At 37.4% G+C, this 21,530-nt stretch overlaps 2 protein-coding genes across 3 annotated transcripts; one reads left to right on the top strand and one right to left on the bottom strand.

Moving 5' to 3' along the window:
- Positions 1-6,143: 6,143 nt before the first annotated feature.
- Positions 6,144-11,235, top strand: LOC109180911 (GDP-mannose transporter GONST4-like). 2 transcript variants are annotated; one of them, XM_019330627.1, is made up of 2 exons: positions 6,144-6,263; positions 9,878-11,235. In XM_019330627.1, exon 2 carries the CDS (start codon positions 10,091-10,093, stop codon positions 11,117-11,119), a length of 1,029 nt encoding a protein of 342 aa, XP_019186172.1. In that variant the 5' UTR covers positions 6,144-6,263; positions 9,878-10,090; the 3' UTR covers positions 11,120-11,235. The 2 variants fall into 2 exon arrangements, with proteins under 2 accessions (XP_019186172.1, XP_019186173.1); XM_019330628.1 differs by lacking the exon at positions 6,144-6,263 and adding an exon at positions 9,383-9,627.
- Positions 11,236-20,626: 9,391 nt separating this feature from the next.
- Positions 20,627-20,983, bottom strand: LOC109181282. The gene has a single exon (XM_019331033.1). The coding sequence runs from the start codon at positions 20,981-20,983 to the stop codon at positions 20,627-20,629; it is 357 nt and encodes a 118-aa protein (XP_019186578.1).
- Between the last annotated feature and the right edge of the window lie 547 nt (positions 20,984-21,530).

Genomic DNA, 21,530 nt, shown 5'->3' with positions numbered 1-21,530 from the left:
GAAACCAACTCAACAATGGAGGGGACCTTCGAGACCAACTCAACAATGGAGGGGTGAACCAAGCCGTGAACCTCCAGGCGACTGCCGATGTCATTCAACAAGCAGTGACGGCGGCGCTAAATCAGGTGGCGGTGGGACTGCAAGGCCAAGTGCCCCCGCCGCGGCCCTAGGAAATAAGGGTGGAGACCCAAAGAAGTGGACCGGCCAGACGACAACCAGGCCCTTCCCAATCTGCACCAGAACGATTGGGACAAAGGGCGCCCGTGCGGCAAAGATTAGGACCACGGGCCGAGGGATCCTCTACCAGAGGTCCTCGCCAACACGAAAACAGAGAAGCCGAGAGATCACCCACAGAGGAGGTGGGCGAGTCTCGGGAGCCGACCCCACGCCAACACGTTGATGAGTCGGCCTTACGTCGACACTTGGAGGAGCGACGCGTCGAAGAGCTGGCTCCGCGACGGCACTCGGCGGGGAAGCGACGCGTTGATGAGCGGGCTCCACACCGACACTTGGAGGAGCGGCAGCCGGCCCCGCGCCGGCACCCTGATGAGTCGGCCCTGGTCGAGAGGCTGCAGAGAAGAATCGAGGAGTTAGCAAGAAGGGTGGAGGCACGGGAGCAGTCGCCGGAACCCGAGGTACGGATGGCAGCACCATTCTCCCCAAGCATCATGGACGTACCTTTGCCGAGGGACTTTAGGTTGCCCGCCATCAAGGAGTACACGGGGGTCACTGACCCACGCGTCCACATGACGAGGTACAAGGCTGCCATGGTAATGATCGGGGCAGGGGACGTCATCATGTGCCGAGCGTTCTTGTCCACCCTGGATGGAGCGGCCCAAGACTGGTTCAACACCATCCCTGATGGGTCGATCCAAAACTTTGGGGAGTTGTCCAAGAGCTTCCTGACATACTTCTCCGGTAGCATACAGCGTAAGAAACCCTTCTCTCACCTCTGTGTAGTGAAGCAAGATAGAGGCGAGAGCCTCAAAGACTTCCTGATAAAATGGAAAAAGGAAGTCAATAATGTGTACGACTTCGACTCCAAGGCGGCGATCCCGATATTTATCCATGCCTTAAGATCAGGGTATTTCCACAAGCAGTTGAACGCCCACCACCCCCGCTCTTACGAAGATCTGATAAGGACGGCTAGCCGCTATGCTGAAGCAGAGGACGTCGACAGAAAGAAGAAGGACGAAGAGGATGGAAGGAAAGGTGGGAAGCCTGGGAAAGCGGGCCCGCCCAGCCAGGCACCACCCTCGAACCACCCGACCGCAGGGAAAGGCCGAGACCACGAACGACCTCGCTTGGTCCCCTTGCGTAATCTAACTCCTCTTACCCATCCCGTCAGTGTCATTCTACAGCAAGCTGAGGAGATGGGAATGGTAGAATTCCCCGAGGAGTGCATGAAGGTCTCCCCAAAGGCAGACCAAACAAAGTACTGCAGGTTTCATAGTCAAGCTGGCCACGATACAGATGAGTGTCACGTTTTGAAGAGACAAATAGAAGAACTCATCCAGCAGGGCTACTTTCGGCATTTTGTCAAGCGATCCAAGCAGCAGCAGCAGCCGCAGCGCGATCCATCAAAAAATCCACCAAAAAATGTCTGGAGAAATGAGGATGTCACCGAGCCGTCCACCTTGAAAAAAAGAGAACACGACCAAATATCTGAGCAGAGTGATAGCGAGAAAGAAACCGAGGTGGCGCCTAGACGACAAAAGAAGCACACCATACACTTTATCTATGGTGGACCTGCAGGGGGCGACACGCCCGCGGAAAGAAAGAAGTGGAGCCGGCGGCTATACATGGGAGAAGTGGCGAGTCTTCCCAGAGAAAAGAAACAGAGACAGGAGGCCATCACCTTCTCTGATGATGACCTCCCAGAGGGCCCGTTACCCCATCGTGACGCCCTGGTAATTGAGATGGACGTCAACGATGTCATTGTCCGCCGCATCTTAGTCGACACGGGAAGCTCAGTCAATGTGATGTATTACGATGCCTTCACCAAGTTAGGGATACTTAGGAACCAGCTCAAAGAAGTACGTACCCCACTCTCGGGATTTACGGGTGGTTCAGTGGAGACGGAGGGGTCAGTGGTCTTACCAGTGGAGATAGGCACGAGCCCTAACATTCGCAAACTTGACTTGGAATTCATCGTGGTAAGACTCACTTGTGCGCACAACATCATATTGGGGAGACCGGCACTGGAGAACCTCAAGGCCATAGTGTCGGTGGAACACTTGTGTATGAAGTTCTCCACTCCGAGCGGGATAGGGGTCGTCAGAGGAGACCAGCGAGCGGCCCGCAGTTGTTACGTTAAAGCATGCAAAAAGATTGGCAGAAATGATCCATAAGTCCACACCATCTGTAAAGATAATCGATCGGGTATGGAGCTAGGAACATTTGATTAAGTATTTTCCTTAATGTTCTAGTAGTCGTTTGGGACTAGTGTTTGGTAATCGCGGTCCGCCCGCTTTGCATTCTGAAATCTTTTGGAATAATATCTCGTGCTTGTGGTCCGCCCATTGTTGTTTCCAAAAAAAAAAAAAAAAAAAAAAAAAAAAAAAAAAAAAAAAAAGGGAACGAATCGCACGCCCCGGCCACAGGTTGGCCGAGACGTGACTCGACTCGGATAACCGAGGCAAGCCTCGGCCAAAGTTCGGCCGAGGAGCCCGCCTCGGCCACAATCTGACCGAGGCACGCCTCGGCCAAGGGTTGGCCGAGGCGCACACCTCGGCCACGGTTCGGCCGAGGCGCCCGCCTCGGCCAACGCCGAAGTCCGTCTCGGCAAAAAAAAAAAAAAAAAAAAAAAAAAAGGCCGGAGCCTGCCCCAGCCACGATCGGTCGAGGCGACGCCTCGGCCACGATCGGTCGAGGCGCACGCCTCGGCCACGATCGGTCGAGGCGCACGCCTCGGCCACGGTTGGCCGAGGTGCACGCCTCGGCCACGGTCGGCTGAGGCGCACGCCTCGGCCACGATCGGTCGAGGCGACGCCTCGGCCATTATCGGTCGAGGCGACGCCTCGGCCACGGTCAGCCGAGGCGCACGCCTAGGCCATGATCGGCCGAGGCGCATGCCTCGGCCACGATCGGTCGAGGCGACGCCTCGGCCACTATCGGTCAAGGCGACGCCTCGGCCACAATCGGCCGAGGCGACGCCTCGGCCACGGTCAGCCAAGGCGCATGCCTCGGCCACGATCGGTCGAGGCGACGCCTCGGCCACGATCGGTCGAGGCGACGCCTCAGCCACGATCAGTCGAGGCGACGCATCGGCCACGATCGGTCGAGGCGCAAGCCTCGGCCACGAACGGTCGAGGCGACGCCTCGGCCACGATCGGTCGAGGCGACGCATCGGCCGGAGGCACGCACCTCTGCCAACCTAGGCCAAAGCCTATCTCGGCTAGCATAAGAAATAAAATAAAATCATATGTGATTAAAATATATATATATATATATATATATATATATATATAATCACCAGGGTTGCAAAAATCCCGCCTAGGCACCGAGTAATCGGCGCCTAGGCGCTAGGCGCCCCTAGGCCGTGGCGATTTCCTCCCTAGGCTCCCGCTTAGGAGACCGGCCGCCTAGGCGCCCGCCTAGCGCCTAATTTGGCCGCCTAGCGCCTAACTCGGCCGATTACGCCGAGTTAATTCGTCAATTTCTGTCGAGTTAGCCGAGTTAACCCGGCCGACTCGACCTTGCCAATTCTTTTCATATATATATATATATATATATATATATATATATATATATATATATATATATATATATATATATGTGTGTGTGTGTGTGTGTGTGTGTGTGTGTGTGTGTGTGTGTGTGTGTGTGTGTATGTATGTATGTATGTATGTGTGTATGTATGTATAATATGACATATATGCACCTACAAACGTACACTGTTTTTCATTTTTTCAGTTAGCCGCCTAGGCGACCGCTTAGGCCCCGCCTAGGCCGTCTAGGCGCTAGGCGCTAGTCTACCGCCCGACTAACGCCTAGCGCCTATTGCAACCATGATAATCACATATCCTAAATCAAGCAGGATTCTACACAGGATCAAGATAGATTCAGCCTTACTCCCAAGTCAACTCAAACACATCCGTTGACTCAGGAGTAGGGGGGACTGGTGACAGGATAATAGGGCTGGCACCCGACCCGGATCACAAATGAGCATCTGACTCAGCATCACATGGGAACCCAACGGGCAGAACTCCAACGGTTAGAATCCAACAGGTGTCACATTTATTGTCATTGAAGCCACCTTTGATGCCACCATTGATGAGAGAGTGTTAAAACCTCAATGCCTCATTCATGACTCTTCATATTCTTGCCATTAGCTCAGCTCCCCAAGGATGTCTCTTCATGTTGTTACCGTTAGGACCTAGCATAAATAGAACTTCCCTCAGCTGAGCAGGGGACACACTGTACTTTCTATACTGAGATAAAGAGCAATACAACTATTGTTACTCTCTTTCACGGAACGTCATTCTAATATTATATTTCCGGTAACATTATTACCGTCAGTGTATATTGAATATTACATAGAATATAATGTATGTAATTAAACATAATTGTATAAAGCATTGTGTACTATATATATATATATATATATATATATATATATATATATATATATATATTGAATATTATATAGAATATATGTATTTAAATTCTGAACATAATTACATAAGCATTGCTATACTAATACTGTGTATATATTCAAATATATTATATATTATTGAATATTGAATGTTGAATTTTTCTTTTATAGATTTCATTTTTTTTAATTATACTATGGGTTGATCGGGGATGAGGATTCCCCGTCCTCGCCAAATTCCCCGTGGGGACGGGGACGGGGAATTTTTTCAAATCCCCGTCGGGGATGGGGACGGGGACGGGGATGGGGTTGGGGTGGCGGGGACGGGGAGTATACTCCCCGCCCCCGCCCCGCCCCGTTGCCATCCCTACAAACGGAGAATCAAATTGGTTAAGATTTTTAAAGTTGAGGGACTTAATTGTAAAAAAAAAATGGTGAAGAACCAAATTGGTAATTTCGCTATAGTTAAGGGACAATTTCGGTAATCAACTCTTTTCTCACGAACACCAATCTTTTTTATATATAATATTTTGTTAGTGAAAATGTGTACTTTAAACCATTCAATTGCTCTTTAGGTATTGGTCTAGTAGATCAAAAGTCACTTAAGACTTACTTCTAGTGAAAGAGTAAGAGTTTTGATTTGAGTTTGGCTCCTTGTGTGCATAAGTATACAACTTAATTCCTTCCAAAAAAGTATACAACTTAATTGATGTTGAGTCTTTAAAGCTTGATTGGCTTCGATTTACCTCCCTATGAGTTTGAAGGCGAGTTCATGGGGTCTAAAATATAGTCCGACAAAATTGAGAAATATAACTTATATTTAAAAAAAAAAAAAAAAAAAAAAAACCCATTTAATTTATACTTCATTAAATCTAAATCTCACAAAAGGATGACTTTAATTTTCACTTAAAAAAAGGTAATATTTTGGGTGAATCAATAATTATTAATTTGAATTGAAATTTAAATGATTATCATTGAGCATCACAAAATATGATAAATTGTTGTTAGCTATTAGTTGATTGGGTTAATTATGGGGTATAACTAGTTGATAACATTAGCTGATTGTAGAAAAATATTTGGTAAATTAGCTGTTAGCTGATAGCTGTTTGGTATAATTTCTTTTTTCAAAAAGCTAATTTTAAAAAGCTAATTGAAAAAGTTATTTTGAGCAGTTTTTTGAATTTTAGCATTTTGGAGTTAAAAAAAAAAAACTAATTACCCAAACACTTATATTGATTATTTTTAACCAAATTAAACAATTAATAATAATCAAATAAGTTAAAATTAGCTGATTAGCTAACTATTTTATCAATTTATTAATTCTATTTATCAAACACTAAAATATCAAAAATAGTATAACATTAATTCTTTGGATTTATTTGGTAATTCTACTTGCCTAATTCTTGAAATATTCGTTTGCCCCAAAATTTTGTCCAAATTTACAAGAAAATTAAATGACTGTGACCGCTATTATAAATATTATTGTACTATTTAAAATAAAAATTTGATAAAATAATTTTAAACAATTACATATTGTTGGTGATATACTGATGAACTTAGAAAAAATCCCCAAACTATAAAACAAAACCTAATTCCAAAATTATATCTCAATTCTCATATTCTTGCCATTTTCCCCTACTTAGTCCACAGAGGCGCAGATCCGTTATCCGTAAGTTCATTTTCGGCTCTCATTATTTTCATTGATTGCTCGTGAAAAGTGTGCCTTTCTAGCAACTTCAATCTATAATACTGATGTTTACTCCTATTTTTATCCTACTCTCTTGGGTTTCTATTTCATTTCAATCTAAAAATATGCTTTTTTTTAATAAATTAATTCATATTTGAAGCCTTTTGGTCGTTTTAAAAGGGGGGTCGCAAAAATTTTAGTGTTGATTCAGCTTGAAGCACATTTTCAAGTTTGCTTCTATCGATTTTGATAGAGTTCAATGCATCATACATGATTGAAAATTGTGTTCTCATGATGAAGTACAATGCGGATAGAATAGTCATGAAATAAACTGGCATGACATTTTTTTTCCTTTTAATATAAAACGCCAGGCAGTAGTTGAAAAAAAAAAAAAACAATAAGTTTTGATTGTGGAATTAGAATTATTGTTAGAATAAAGATGTGAATCAGCGGATGCTTTGTACTTAAATGAAATTCTGTCTTGTGTATTTGAAAGCTGGTGTGAGTGGATATTTAAAGATCTGTGATCAAGTAAGGGATATTGGTTTTTGTACACTGATACTTTAGGTCAGAGGAGAGATTAATGTGTAAAAGGGCTCCAAAATTCTAAATTGGGAAGCTGAAATGAGATGTGGTCACAATTGTGACTGGTATATAAGTGCTGATTAGGCCAGTTGTAACTCTCTAGTGCCAGTTATTGTTGAATGAACTACTTAGAAGTTAGGGCAATAAGGGACAAATGATACAAGGGTGAACTCTGTTGAGCTTCGTAATTTAGTTTCTCATGAGATGTTCTTTTTATCATCTTACAAATTCTTACATTTGAACATGAAATGCTATATTGTTAGAAAAATTTGTTGTTAAGTGAGAAAGGAACAATATATAAGGGGAGAAACTTCATTTAGCTAAGAATTTAGTATGTCAAACTAGTTTAGAAAAATTTGTTGTTAAAGTGAGAAAGGAACAATATATAAAGGGAGAAACTTCATTTAGCTAAGAATTTAGTATGTCAAACTAGTTATTATATTGATGAGATGGTATAATATTGTATAATTATGTCCAATTCCCTTCAAAACGATGTGTATGATAGTGGGTGTGTATGTATGGTGCATTGATGGTGAGGAGAAAAATACTCCAATGCATTATAAGCTATTTCAGTTGATAGTCTCACTTAATTTAGTGTGATTTGTCTTAGTTATACTAGTATTTGCTCTCGTGCGATGCACGACCATTTGATGATAATAATAAAATGAAACAATATAACATAATAATAAGAAATTAAAATATTTGGAGTAAGAAATTAAAATATTAAATAAATTATTTAATAATTAACATTAAAATTGTATTACATAGTATTGAAAACTTATTTATATACGACATTTTTAGTCTTATTTAAAATTGTAAATCTGATATATGAGTCCGTGTGAACAAATCTAAGAGGGGTGTATTCAATCATGACTTTCATAGAATTTTAAAGACTTTTATGAACTTTAAAAGTTTGGGGGTATTCAATTCAAACTTTTAGAGAGTCTTTAAAACTCATGCGGTATTTAATCAAGATTTTTAAAGAGTCTTTAAAAGTCGTGTGGTATTCAATTAAGACTTTTAGAGAGTCTTTAAAAGTCACGTGGTATTCAAAAAGTTATGAACTTTTGTAGACTTTTTAATTTTAAGACTTTTGTAGACTTTTTCTTCTCAAATATAAATAGTTGAAATTCAACCATCAACCCTCAGATTTCAAAATTTTCTTTCTAACAACTTTGAATGTCTCTCTCTATTTTTTCTCCCAATTTAAACTTTATAAACCTATCTAAATTAAATAAAATTATTTTTTCTTCATTATCTTATATTTTCCTCATACCTAAACTCTACCAATTTTTCTCTCTCTCCTAAACTTTACAATCTTCCTCTGAAAATTCGAAATAATATTATTCTTACTTCATTATTTCTTGTTTATATTGATTTTTATTTTTTCTATGAATTTTTTATCCCTAACTTTCTCTAATTCTCCCTAAATACATGAACAAAGCAATTTTTTCATCATCAAATTTTAATATATGTTTCATAATATTCATATAAATACTTATATATTTTGATTTTTATTCTTTTTATGTTTATATTCGTAATATATATTTTTCATTTTTTTAACAACAACTTACTACGAATAGCGAACTACTGTTCGCAACAATAATTTGGGGTTGCAAACAGTAACACCTTGTTGTTGTTCGCAGTCTCAAATTGCTATTGCAAATAATAGTTCTTTGCGTGATGCCTAGCAATATATCAAGTATAATTATATATATATATATATATATATATATATATATATATTATAAATATTAGATTTTTATTTTTTTTATTTTATGCAACTTGTAATTATATTTTTAAATATTTTATTTGATCAATTCTTTTATTATATATTTTCTTATTCAATATTGTTATGAATTTCTAATGAAATAATTTTTTTTTATGTTTATTAATAATATATATAAGTAATTAGCTAGCATATAAGTCTCAACATACTATGGATAAAATAATAATGTTGAGAATGTTGATGTGGGTGAAGAACTACATAATAAGAAAATTTTATGATATATTATAAATGTTTTGTAAGAAAATTATAAATGATAAGAATCAAAATCATTGAAAGTTTGTAAGGATGTATTCAATTTAGAATTTTAATGACTTTTGTAGACTTTTTAAAATAAAAAGTTGATAAAAGTCTATGAATGTTTTTTATATAGACTTTTATAGAGTCTTATAAAGTTTTAAAAAGTTCTGAACGACTATGAAAGTCAATCAAAGTTTATTAAAATCTATCATTTTAAAAGTTTTTAAAACTCTACACGAATGAATACACTCCCCACTCCCCTAAGCCAGTGAATACTTGAGATCAATACTACTCCAAGTCAACCGTTTGCCCATTCATTCTGCGTAGTACAAAAGAAATGAATTAGGGGCCGTTTACTAACTTGGAAAAATGGAGGATTTTCCTCAATACAAAACAAAATGTTTAGCTCAATACAAAACAAAATGCACAAAATACTTTGAAAAAAAAAAAAAAAGAAGAAAAAGCATAGCCCCTAAATCCCTAACCCTATTCAGATGTGCATCTCTGTTTCTTGCCTTCCCCACTCCACACTTTCAAAGCTCTCCACTGTCCTCTGCGTCTCGCTAACTCCTCCTTCCGGCCTCCACACACTCCGGTCAAGCGGTTTGGCCCTACCCTCGCATCTTAATCTTCTCCATTTCTGACGCCAACGCCCTTGCTCCTCTCCCCGTCTCCCTCACTCCTCTCACCTAACCTCAGCCACGCCGGATGCCTGGTCGACCCTCAGCTACTCAGGTAACTGATAATATGTTAATTTTTAGAATTTTACTTCATCCCACTTAATTGTTGGAACTTGGAATTGATTTTACCCATCTGCCTCAGCTTTTGATCAATTCTCACAACTAATTTATCTTAGGATTTTAGAATTTTATGTAAAATCTCTGCTTTCCGCAATAATCTACTGATGAAGATCTGATCTCAAGCATAACTGCATCAAGAATATCTGATTTTTTTTTTTTCCATTGGGTTTCCCATTATTTGGCAGATCAAAATCATAGCCAACTTCAATCTCCATTGTCACCATGATTTGCATTTCCAGCTCATCAAAGCATTTCTGTGTTGATATGTGTATCAGTATGGGATCAAAAGTATTGCATTAGGCTGTTGTACTCAGATTTAATGAGGTTAAGTGGTGGGAATTGTAGAGAAAGTAAGGAAAACAAGAAGGAAGATAATTTCATAGTGTAGTGTTGTGAAAATGGCACCAATTGGATTTGAGGGTACAAAACAATATTATGCTACTTGCACTGTTGTGTTGGGCTATGCTTTATGTTCTAGCTTGCTTGCGGTGATCAACAAGTTTGCAATTACCCACTTTAATTACCCAGGGCTTCTCACTGCATTGCAGTACTTCACCTCAGCTCTGGGTGTTTGGGTTTTGGGGAAGCTAGGGCTGTTGCACCATGATGCGTTCACATGGGAAACTGCTAAGAAATTCTTGCCTGGTGCCTTTGTGTTTTTCTTGGCAATATTCACAAACACAAATCTTTTAAGCCATGCCAATGTGGATACATTTATAGTGTTCAGATCATGTACACCCCTTTTGGTTGCGTTGGCTGATACAACATTTAGGAAGCAACCGTTGCCTTCAAAGTTAACATTTCTATCCTTGGTCATTATTTTGGGAGGTGCTATTGGATATGTTGCTACAGATTCAGGTTTTACATTGACTGCTTATTCATGGGCACTTGCTTATTTGGTGACCATTACTACTGAGATGGTTTACATCAAGCATATAGTGACCAACCTTGGACTAAATACTTGGGGATTTGTGCTGTATAACAATTTGCTCTCTTTGATGATAGCTCCCTTGTTTTGGGTCATTACTGGGGAGTTTTCACAAGTAGTTGTTTCCATGGGATCTGGCACGGGGAATTTATTCAACCCCGTTGCGTTTTACGCGGTGTCGCTCTCCTGTGTGTTTGGTCTGCTCATTAGTTTCTTTGGGTTTGCAGCAAGGAAGGCAATATCTGCCACTGCCTTTACAGTGACAGGTGTAGTAAATAAGTTTTTGACAGTTGCAATTAATGTCGTCATCTGGGATAAGCATGCCAGTCCTTTCGGGCTGCTATGCTTGCTGTTTACTATTGCTGGTGGTGTTCTTTATCAGCAATCAGTTACTGTGGTAAGCAGTGCTCCATCACAGCGAGAAATTAAGAACCATGTCAACAACTATGCAGATGGCGATGAAGAAAAGGGCGTTTCTGGTAAAATATCTGGTGTATGAGCATTTATTCCTAGTATGCCAACTCATTCATTATGGATTTTGATCTTTACTTTACCAGATTATAGCATTTCTTGAAAATTTTCTGATTGGATCTTTCTTAGCATGACCTTTTTACTTATTTGCCTTAGTTATAATACTCGGTTTTCTGTTATCTATCTGACTATCTGTGCCTCCTCACCCAACCCCATCAAGCCTCAAAATGGAAAATCTTGGTTTAGTGCCCTACACTGTTCTTTTGATTCTATTTCTTAAAGTAGGTGATTTGCAATTTTTTATATTCATCAATTACTCGTAAATGGATTGGATCGGTTCAGGATCGAGTATGATTATTCAGTATAGACAGATACCCTGGTAACTCGTAGACAGAAATAGCGACAACTCTTCTTTTGCTTGCGAAGACATCTGGTTTGTTTAGTCTGATAATGGCCAGAGAGCCGCTCGCTGTGATTAACCAATTCTTGAAGACTAATCCGTGTGGATAACTTCAAAACTTTTAAAATTTGGTTTCTAGTGTGCCAGTTTAAAACTCTGAGATCTTTGACCACTGACATCCTCCTGCTCACGCGGGAAAATACTTCGATTATCTCATCCGTTCGGGATGGGACGTAAGCCCCTAGTTGTGATCATAGTGATTGTTAAATTACAAATTAGATATATTTCTACATTTATTTTTATCACCATTCATGATAATAAAAATAAAAAGTATTTTTAGCCATTTTAATTTGTAATGTACTAGTATTTTCATCCGCGCGATGCACGGAATGGATTTGTTGTAATATATTAAGAATATTTGAATCGATATATAATTATTTAAATTAGAACATCAAATATTATATAGTGCAATTAAATATATGGTTTGGATCGTTTATGTATTTTGATGTTATCATTGCTTGAATTTGTGTAAATAATTGCTCAAATTAATAGCTAATGTCTAGATGTACGCATGCGGTGTTATAAATTTGAAAATTTTATTTATCATTGTTTAGTATTTTTATAAATTAGACAAATGTGTTCGTTCTCTAACAATTCAGTTATAGGAATGAATTGCTATGTTAATTCATTTGTATGGAATATCTATTTTTTGTCTAGATATATAGCAATTTTTTCATTTAAAAAGAAAACATAATATCACCGATAATATTTACACATTATTGAAACCTCTTTGTAGACGACATTGGTATTGGCAACACCTTCAGTCCATCAGGATGAGTTACTCGGGTGAAAATATATAATGGTAGAATATCACTCAATTTGTATATATAATGATATCATGTATAATAAGTATTGATGTTGATTGGCATTGTAAATTATATCGATAATTTTGACTTCCAAACATCTTTTTTTTTTTTTTTCAATCGTTGTATCGTGGGCGCACAATGCATTGTGCGCCTTAAAAAATTTCATGTTTCGTAGTACAGAATTGTATAGTAGAATACACAAACTCCTAACATAATACACATAATCTAACATAATATATAATACACATAAACTCTTACAAACAATACACATGAACTCATAACATAATACACATAAACTCTTAATATAATACATATAAACACACAAAAATAAAACCATAGCGGGATCGGACGAATAGAATGGTATCCGTCACATCAACTCACCCAACTTATAGAAACGATGTCGTTTTAGGTGTACACGATATAATTTGCCTCATTTTTCTGGCTCCACCGGTTATACTTATTCTTTATGGTTATGATTTTGTTTTAGAAACTTTCATGACATTGCATTATTAATAGGCCCTAGGGTCCATGACCAAAAAGTCGCATATCTACATGTGCCATGAATATTTTCAGAATTTAAACGTGAGCCTGCCACACACCGTGCAAACAAATTATAGCTAGTTTCATGGGGCCATCACATCATTCTTGGTGTGGAAAATAACATAGGAGTTTACACACACACACACACACATATATATATATATATATATATATACTCTATTGCTATGTATACCACAAGACCACAAGTCATTAGCATACTAGAGTCGTTTAATTAGTTGTGATGTCTAATTCAAAAATAACTCTAGTTAGTTACAAGTGCAATTACAATGTAGACCACAAGACCACAAGGCAATTAGCATATTAGAGTCATTAAATTAGTTATGATGTCTAATTCAAAAGTAAGTCTAGTTAATTGTTACAAATAAATGTGCAATATTTAATTGTTAGTTTTAAAGCCTTGATTGATTGAAAGATTATTAAATTTATTTTGAATTTTAATACATACATACATACTCTATATATATATATATATATATATATATATATATATATATATATATTAATCTTGCGTATTCGTTTTTTTTTATTATGAAAATGCCACCACATTTTTTTAAAATTAGATTTGGTCCATCCAATTTTTCCAAACGTAAGGTTGAGATAGGTTCTTAGTTTTTCTCCTAAGGACTTATTCTCATATGAATGATATGATCCAATACATACATACATACATACATACATACATACATACATACATACATACATACATACATATATATATATATATATATATATATATATATATATATATATATATATATATATATATATATATGGGTTCCCGTGCGGTTGGCTACCTCAGGTGCAGTTGTTCGATTAAATTTGAGTCATTGATCTTGTCTAGATCAACGTCCATGATTAATAGTGATTAAAAAACGCGCGGTGCTAATTTGGTATTTTTGAATCTAGGTCAAATTTAAGGTGCGTCGTTTTCCTTCTTAAGGTGAGTGGTTTTTGTACTGTGTGGCTTAAGGTGCATCAGTTGTTGAAAATTTAAGTGCGTCGATCTAAAGCTTTAGGTGCGAGATTTTTCTTCTTAAGGTGCATGGTTCCCTCTTAAGGTGCGTGATTTGTGTGCTTAAGGTGCGTCAGTTGTTGAAACTTAAGGTGCGTCGGGCTAAAGCTTTTAGTGCGTGGTTTTCCTTCTTAAGGTGTGTTGTTTTCCTTCTTAAGGTGTGTGATTTGTATGTTTAAGGTGCGTTAGTTGTTGAAACTTACGGTGCGCCATTTTAAAACTTTAGGTACGTGGTTTATGTTCTTAAGGTGTTTTGTTTGTCTGCTTAAGGTGCATCATTTTAATGCTTAATGTGCGTCTTTTTGTGGTAACCGCACAAACGTACAAGAAAATATATTTACACGTGATCCACTCCCTATATACACTATGAATCATGGTCTATATTGCAATATAAATCATTGATAAATGTTCATTTTAGTATATTGAATGCTCATTTTTAATGTATTGAAAATTTCTTTTTGATAGTATATTTAATAATAAACCTTGAGTACATAAAAAAATAACCTTTAGAAAATAAATATTTAGCACGTAATAGTAGACCTTATGCTAATGGTCTATCTTGTAAAGTGGACGACATAGTCCATGATATAATCATTGAAAGATTTTGTAAGCACAAAAATTGTTGCAGCAAATTATTGTGTGAATCGTGATCTACACAGTTGTACATTACGCGTTAGAATAATTAATGTACACTATGTGTTAGAATAATGAAACATTTGGGGTAATATAATATATATTATGTTTTAAAATAATGTACATTATGCTTTAAAATAATGTACATTATGAGTTATAAAAATGTATGTTGCAACTGAGCACGCGAAAAAATAAAATTAAGCAAAACGACGTCGTTTTTGAACCGTAGTCCACACAATTCTGTGAACCACGGTCCACGCAATAACTATTGATATAACATATGTTGGGCTAAACTTATTTCTCTGCAGGTTTTCATTCTTCCAAAAGGCTGAACCCCAACCCTAATCTCTGCAGGTTTTCATGGGTCGTTATATCGTGGACCGCGGTGCATGGTCAAAACGGCGCCGTTTCTTTAAGTAAAGAAACGGTGCGCCGTTAGTATTAACGGAGCGCGCATTTTTTTATGTTAATTACCAATTGGCACTACAGTATATCTAAACCAACACTGCCTCACGTATTATTTTTATATTATCAAATGAAACCGCAGTTATATCAAAATGATACTGTAGTTGTGGTGAAATGAAACTGTAGTGTATATAAAATGAAACTGAATAACATTTCACATATTTGAGTATATATTGTACAATGAAGCTGTAAATATATCAAAATGATCATGTAGTTGTGTTTTAATAAAACTATAGTGTATATAAAATAAAATTAAATAACATTTTCACATATTTGAGTCTATGAATGAAACTGTAGTTATATCGAAATGAAATTGTAGTGGTGTTGAACTGAAACTGCAGTGTATACAAAATGGAATTGAATAACAGAGTTACTTTTTTGCGGAAGGATGCGGAACGGCGAAAAACGGATGCCGTTTCTTTTCAGTAAACAAAACGACGTCGTTTTGATGCGCAGTGCATATTCGATTATGCACCGCAGTGCACTATATAATTTGCCTTTTTCATATCTCAGATCTTAATATCTCATTAAAGATTTTTGGAATAAGGTTCAAATTGGCCACTGAACGTAACCTGAAAATGCAATTAGGTCCCTGAACGAAAAAAAAAATGCAATTAGGACACTGAACACTCCAAAAACGTGCAATTAGATCACTGAACACTCCAAATGTATTCAATTTTACCGGATAGCAGATTACCATCAATTTTAGCAGGTTATCTGCTTACGTGGCAGCTGAGTTGACATTTTTAATAATTTTTAAAATAAATTTAATAATAAATTTTAATAATCAATTTTAAATTTTACCTGCTTATCATCGTTTTTTTAAAAAAAATTATTATTAAAATTATTTTAAAATGTCAACCCAGCTACCACATAAGCAGGTAACCTGCTAAAATTGATGGTAACCTGCTATTAGGTGAAATTGCATACATTTGGAGTGTTTAGTGGCCTAATTGCACTTTTTTTTTCGTTCAGTGACCTAATTACATTTTCAAGTTATGTTCAGTGATCAATTTGAACCTTATTCCAAGATTTTTTTATTCACCAACAAATCTGTGAATGTCTTATTTTGGCGTTCTTTATACTAGTTTCTTTTTCACCTAATCTATCGTGACCACATTTTATGGTTTTTTTTTTTTTTTTTTCTGTAATTGTAATTTTCAAACAAACATTATGATGCTTGAAATAAATTTTCAGTTACATCTTATAGTGCCTGTAATTGATAATACCGTATTCTGATTAGAGTTAATTACTGAAATGGTCCCTTGACTATAGCAAAATTATCAATTTGGTTCTTGACTATTTTTTTTAACCAATTAAGTCCATCAACTTTAAAAACTTAACCAATTTGGTCATCCGTTTGTTTGACCGTTAGTCAACCGTTAACTTGGGACCAAATTGGTAATTTCGCTATAGTCAATGGACCATTTTGGTAATTAACTTTAGGGGTGGGCAATTCGGTTTAGTTTTCTCAAATTGAACCGTACCAAACCAAACCGAACTAATTTGGTTCGATAATATACCGAACAACCGAACGGTATTGGATTCTTGTATACCGAACGATTCGATAAAAAATCGATCCGAAGTGTTCGGTAAAAAATTGAATTGAACCGAATACCGTTTGATTTATTAAAAAAAAAGAATAATAATAATAATAAAATTAATAATAATAATAATAATAATAATAATAATAATAAAATTAATAATAAAAATAAATAAAAAGTAAATCCAAGTCCCTTACTGTTTGCTCTGTCGTTAAGCTATTTTTACGGGTATCTCTCATAAATGTTTTATTTGATTTCTTTATGGTTTGTTATCAAAAGTTCTATATTATGTGTTATGGTGTTTACATAATCCATATCCAAAGTCTAATATATAACAAAATAGCAATCCAAAGTTCAAACGGTATTCGGTTCGGTTCAGTTTTTACCGAACAAATTCAGTTCGGTTCGAATTTTTACCGAACTGTTCGGTATACAAGAATCTATTACCATTCGGTTGTTCGGTATATTACCGAATCTAACTATTATGGTACGGTTCGGTTCGAGAAAACAGAACCGAATTGCCCACCCTTAAAGTTAATTACCAAAATGGTCTCTTGACTATAGCAAATTACCAATTTGGTCCCAAGGTAATGGTTGACTAACGATCAAACAAACGGGGGACCAAATTGGTTAAAAATTTTAAAGTTGAGGGACTTAATTGGTCAAAAAAAATAGTCAAGGACCAAATTGGTAATTTTACTATAGTCAAGGGACCATTTCGGTAATTAACTCTTCTCATTATCAATGAAAGACAAGTAATGCGCCTTTTTTAGCGAATCCTACTATACTCTCGTAGTGATCTACAAAATTTATTCAATTAAGCATGCGCAATATAAAATATCATATAAATAAAATGTATGAGTTAATATCTCCAATGGTCCTTCGAGTGCTTTTACCAGCAAACTTCCTCCAAATATATGGTGAAATTATATATATGGTGTTAGAATTGCACTCAGGTGCAAATGAAGCATCTAGGAGGGAATATGTGAACGAATCAGCGCGGGATACGTGTCCAGATCTAATAGATTAAAAAAATGCGGTGGCATTTTCGTAAATAATTGAACATCGAAGTGCAAGTAAAATGTATTACAAGTGCATGTAAAATGTATTATAGGTGCAAGTAAAATTTACACTGAGCATCAATACTAAGTGCACCTATAGTTATAAGTAGTTGCACATATAGTTATAAGTAATTGCACCAATAGTTATAAGGAGTTGCACCTATAGTTATAAGTGGGTGCACCTAGGTACATGAATGTTTACGGGAAGTGAATGTTAACAAGGCAAAATTACATGCACTTATAGGTGAAAGTATGTGCACCTATAGTTATAAGTAGTTGCACCTATAGTTATAAATAGTTGCACATATAGTTATAAGTAGGTGCACCTAGGTGCATGAATGTTTGCGGGAAGTGAATATTAACAAGGCAAAATTACATCCACTTATAGGTGAAAGTTGGTGCATTTGTAAGTGATTTTACTTGCACTTCGATGTTCAATTATTTACGAAAATGTCACCGCGTTTTTTTAATCTATTAGATCCGGACACGTGTCGCGCGCTGATTCGTTTGCATATTCTCCCCTGGGCACTTATTCGCACCTGAGTGCATCCCTATGGTGTTATATATAATTTAAAAAATTAACAAAATTAGCAAGACCGAATTGACCTAGCGCATAGGCCGATTTTTGCAAAAGTGATAAAATCACTTCAAAATTAGGCTTTATGGGAATTATGGCTTTCATAAGATAGAGTTGTACGTAGTTCTTTGATTTGACTTTCCAATTCAATCATTCTAATTGAATCTTCCTATTTCAAGTTATAATCAAAATTCTTAGCAGTGGTCATTTTGGACGAGGATTTTAGTTTTGCACACTTTTACTCAATTTTTGCATTAACTTGCCTATATGATCAAGACCATTCTAAGCACCAAATTTACCGTCATCAACGAGTGTTGTAGTCATTTCCTTGGCATCCAAGCATCTAAGTGAAGTTGATTCAAGTTGAAAAGTATCTTTATCCTCCAATAAAATTTCTTTTAAAATGAACAATTTTCTTGCATTCGAAATTTACTTTGTATTCTTTGCTACATATATAAGATATATAACACAAAGACTATTGTGTTAAATGTCATCAGTTCTTGTATTTAGATTTGTTATGTTGTCAAAAAAGTGAACATTCATAATCAAACACATATAGATTTCATTGTATCTTGGAGGCCTATTTAGATTCCTTATGTGCTTAATTGTAGAATAAATAATCTTAAAGAAAATATTATTTAACAAATTTTAAACCCACAACACCCCTATGGGGTATTTGGTTGGCATGAATTTCAATTCCTTTGTAATGAAATTCATCATCCATGCCAATTACATACATTTTTTGGTTGGAAGGAATTGCAATTTTCTCAAACCATTGATTTACAATTTTAATTCATACACTCCAAAGAATTCCAATTCAGCGGTGAGATGTAATGGAAAATTGAAGAAATTTACAAATTTGCCCTTGATTATAATAATAATTATTACGTAAGGGTATTTTAGCCTTTATATCACTTCTTCTTTTTTCTATTCTCAAAATTCTATTATTTCCCCCAAATAATGTAATTTGAATTCCTACTTTATTCATCATTATTCTTTTCCCATCGAATTACAATTTTTTTCCTTCCTAATTCCTTCATCCCAACCAAACGTCCTGAAGGCCACATGTTCGAGTCTCATCCTAGTTCAAGGGTTGACATATTATGTGAACCATTACTATAGATAGGGTTAGATTGTAGTTATTATAAAAAGGAAAAAGTGGATATATAATAATTGGGAAAAACATTAGACAATGTGAGAGGACTAGTATAATATAAAATCGAGTTAATTCCAGCAATGGTCCTCCGACTATGTTGATTTTCCATAATTAGTCCTCGACTTTTAATTTGGACAATTTAGACACTTGACTTTCCAATTCTTTCCAATCTTGGTCATTCCGTTAAATGGTTAAATTAAGAGGTAAAATGGTCATTTCAATTGCATAGTGTCTTTCTCCTTCCTTGTATACGCCAGTAACGCCACATACATCAAATAGCAAAATCCCAAAATCCATTCTACTTCCTTCTTCGACCAAGGCGCCGGAATATCTCGGCGGTGACTATGTTGGCCACTCTTGGTGACTTGACCGTCGAGTGACTCACCGGAGAAACGACAGCTCAGATCGACGACAACGAGGAGCCAAATAAGGGTCACGCGCCAGCGACCCAAAAAACAAGGGAGTTGGTGATGGTGGACGGCGAGAAACATCCGGGTGGAAGTCCGCCGCATCGGCGAGAGCGGCCTGCATCGGTTCGGGGAATTCGAGAACCAGATCCGGGTTATCGGCAAGCTGGTTCGACAGCGGAAGAGGGCCTCTACCGCCGTGGAAATCAAGGTTCGCCGGGAGATTGAAGCGCGTCGTGAACTGTAAGTGGGACTGGAGAGTTTTGTTTGAATTGTTGTTGGAGAATGACCACATCTGGGTCTCTAATGGGGCGTCGCCGGAAGTGCTCTTCGCTGCAGCGAGGAAGGCTTGACCGCTCTCGCCACTATCGCCGGAGGTGAACGACAGCATCCAGAATGTGCTGCCGCTGCTCGGTGCGGAGAAACCGCCCACATGGTGGGTGCCGGCATAGGGGCGGTGGTTCGTCAGAGAATACTAGGTGGGCATGTTTGGGAATTTCGATAATTATACACTTAGCATGTTAAAGGGCTGTTTTGCCCCTCCATTTGATGTGCACTTAACCTTCATTTAACAGAAGGACCAATGTTGGAAAGAATTCGAAAGTCAAATGTTTAAATTGTCCAAATTAAAAGTCGAGAACCAATTGCAGAAAATCAACGTAGTCGGAGGACCATTCCTGAAATTAACTCTATAAAATCAAAGTAATCATAACGCTGGAAGCTAAGCTAAGGAAATTGAATTGAATTTGTTTTTACCCAAAACCAAATTGGAAATCGAAAAAGAGAAAGAAAATTACAGAAGCAGAAACCCAAAAATAAAGAAGATATAAATGATCTTCCATTAAATTAAAAATTAAAATCCATGAAAAATTCTGAAACACTCACGTTTGAGCCAACGATAGCCATTGTTGAAAGAATCCTTCATTTTGCCTTCCATGGAATACAGATTATATTTGACGATTCTCCTCCTCCTTTTAAGCTCCCGTTTTGAGTGCCACATTATCGACTTTTCCGCCTTGCATATCTCCCTCTCCCTGCCGTAGCTCCGCGGCGGCGCGTGGTACCCGCGATTTTTCGATGATCGGACTACGTACATGTTGTTGGCGTCGTAGGACGTCGACATGTCGCCGTCGCCGTCGCCGCCGTCGCCCATGCATGTCCGGTTAGGGCAATGAGCCGACGACGATGAGCAGTCCTCCGTCTTCACCATTTGATTTCCCGGCGTCCGATGGAGGAGATCGAGCGGGAAATGTTGTGGTGAAGGAAGATCAGATGAGAGAGAATATAATTCAGGACGGGAATATAATATAATGTTAGTTGTGTGTCCCAATAACTGCATTATTTATAGATAAATGAATGAATCAAATTAAAAGAAAGGAGGAGAGGTGGTGCTTTTCTTTCTTCACTTCACTACCTCCTCACCCAAATATACACATTATACTATACTCTATACATAATCATGCATCACAAATTCATTCTAATCATCACCATACCCCATATATATGCTCATCACTATACAGTATACACTAATAATAATAAGTGTTTGCAAAAATTACGCCTAGGCACAAATTAATCAGCGCTGAGGTGCTAGGCGCTAGACAGCCGCCTAGCGTATCACCATAATCGGTGGTCTAGGCAACTGGCCAGTTAGGCGGCCTGACTAGGTTGCCTAAGCGCGGACCGCCTAAGTCTTCTAGGCAGCGACTAGGTCGTCTAGTGGCCGATTATATTAACTATTGTTCACTCATTTTTTAAAT

Source organism: Ipomoea nil, unplaced genomic scaffold, assembly GCF_001879475.1.
Source record: "Ipomoea nil cultivar Tokyo-kokei standard unplaced genomic scaffold, Asagao_1.1 scaffold1043, whole genome shotgun sequence".
NCBI classification, from domain to species: Eukaryota; Viridiplantae; Streptophyta; class Magnoliopsida; order Solanales; family Convolvulaceae; genus Ipomoea; species Ipomoea nil.
This window is presented reverse-complemented; position numbering and strand designations above follow the sequence as displayed.

Excerpts from the sequence above, each read along its gene's own strand:
- LOC109180911 (XM_019330627.1), top strand. The coding sequence starts at position 10,091 with ATGGCACCAATTGGATTTGAGGGTACAAAACAATATTATGCTACTTGC.
- LOC109181282 (XM_019331033.1), bottom strand. The coding sequence starts at position 20,983 with ATGGTGAAGACGGAGGACTGCTCATCGTCGTCGGCTCATTGCCCTAAC.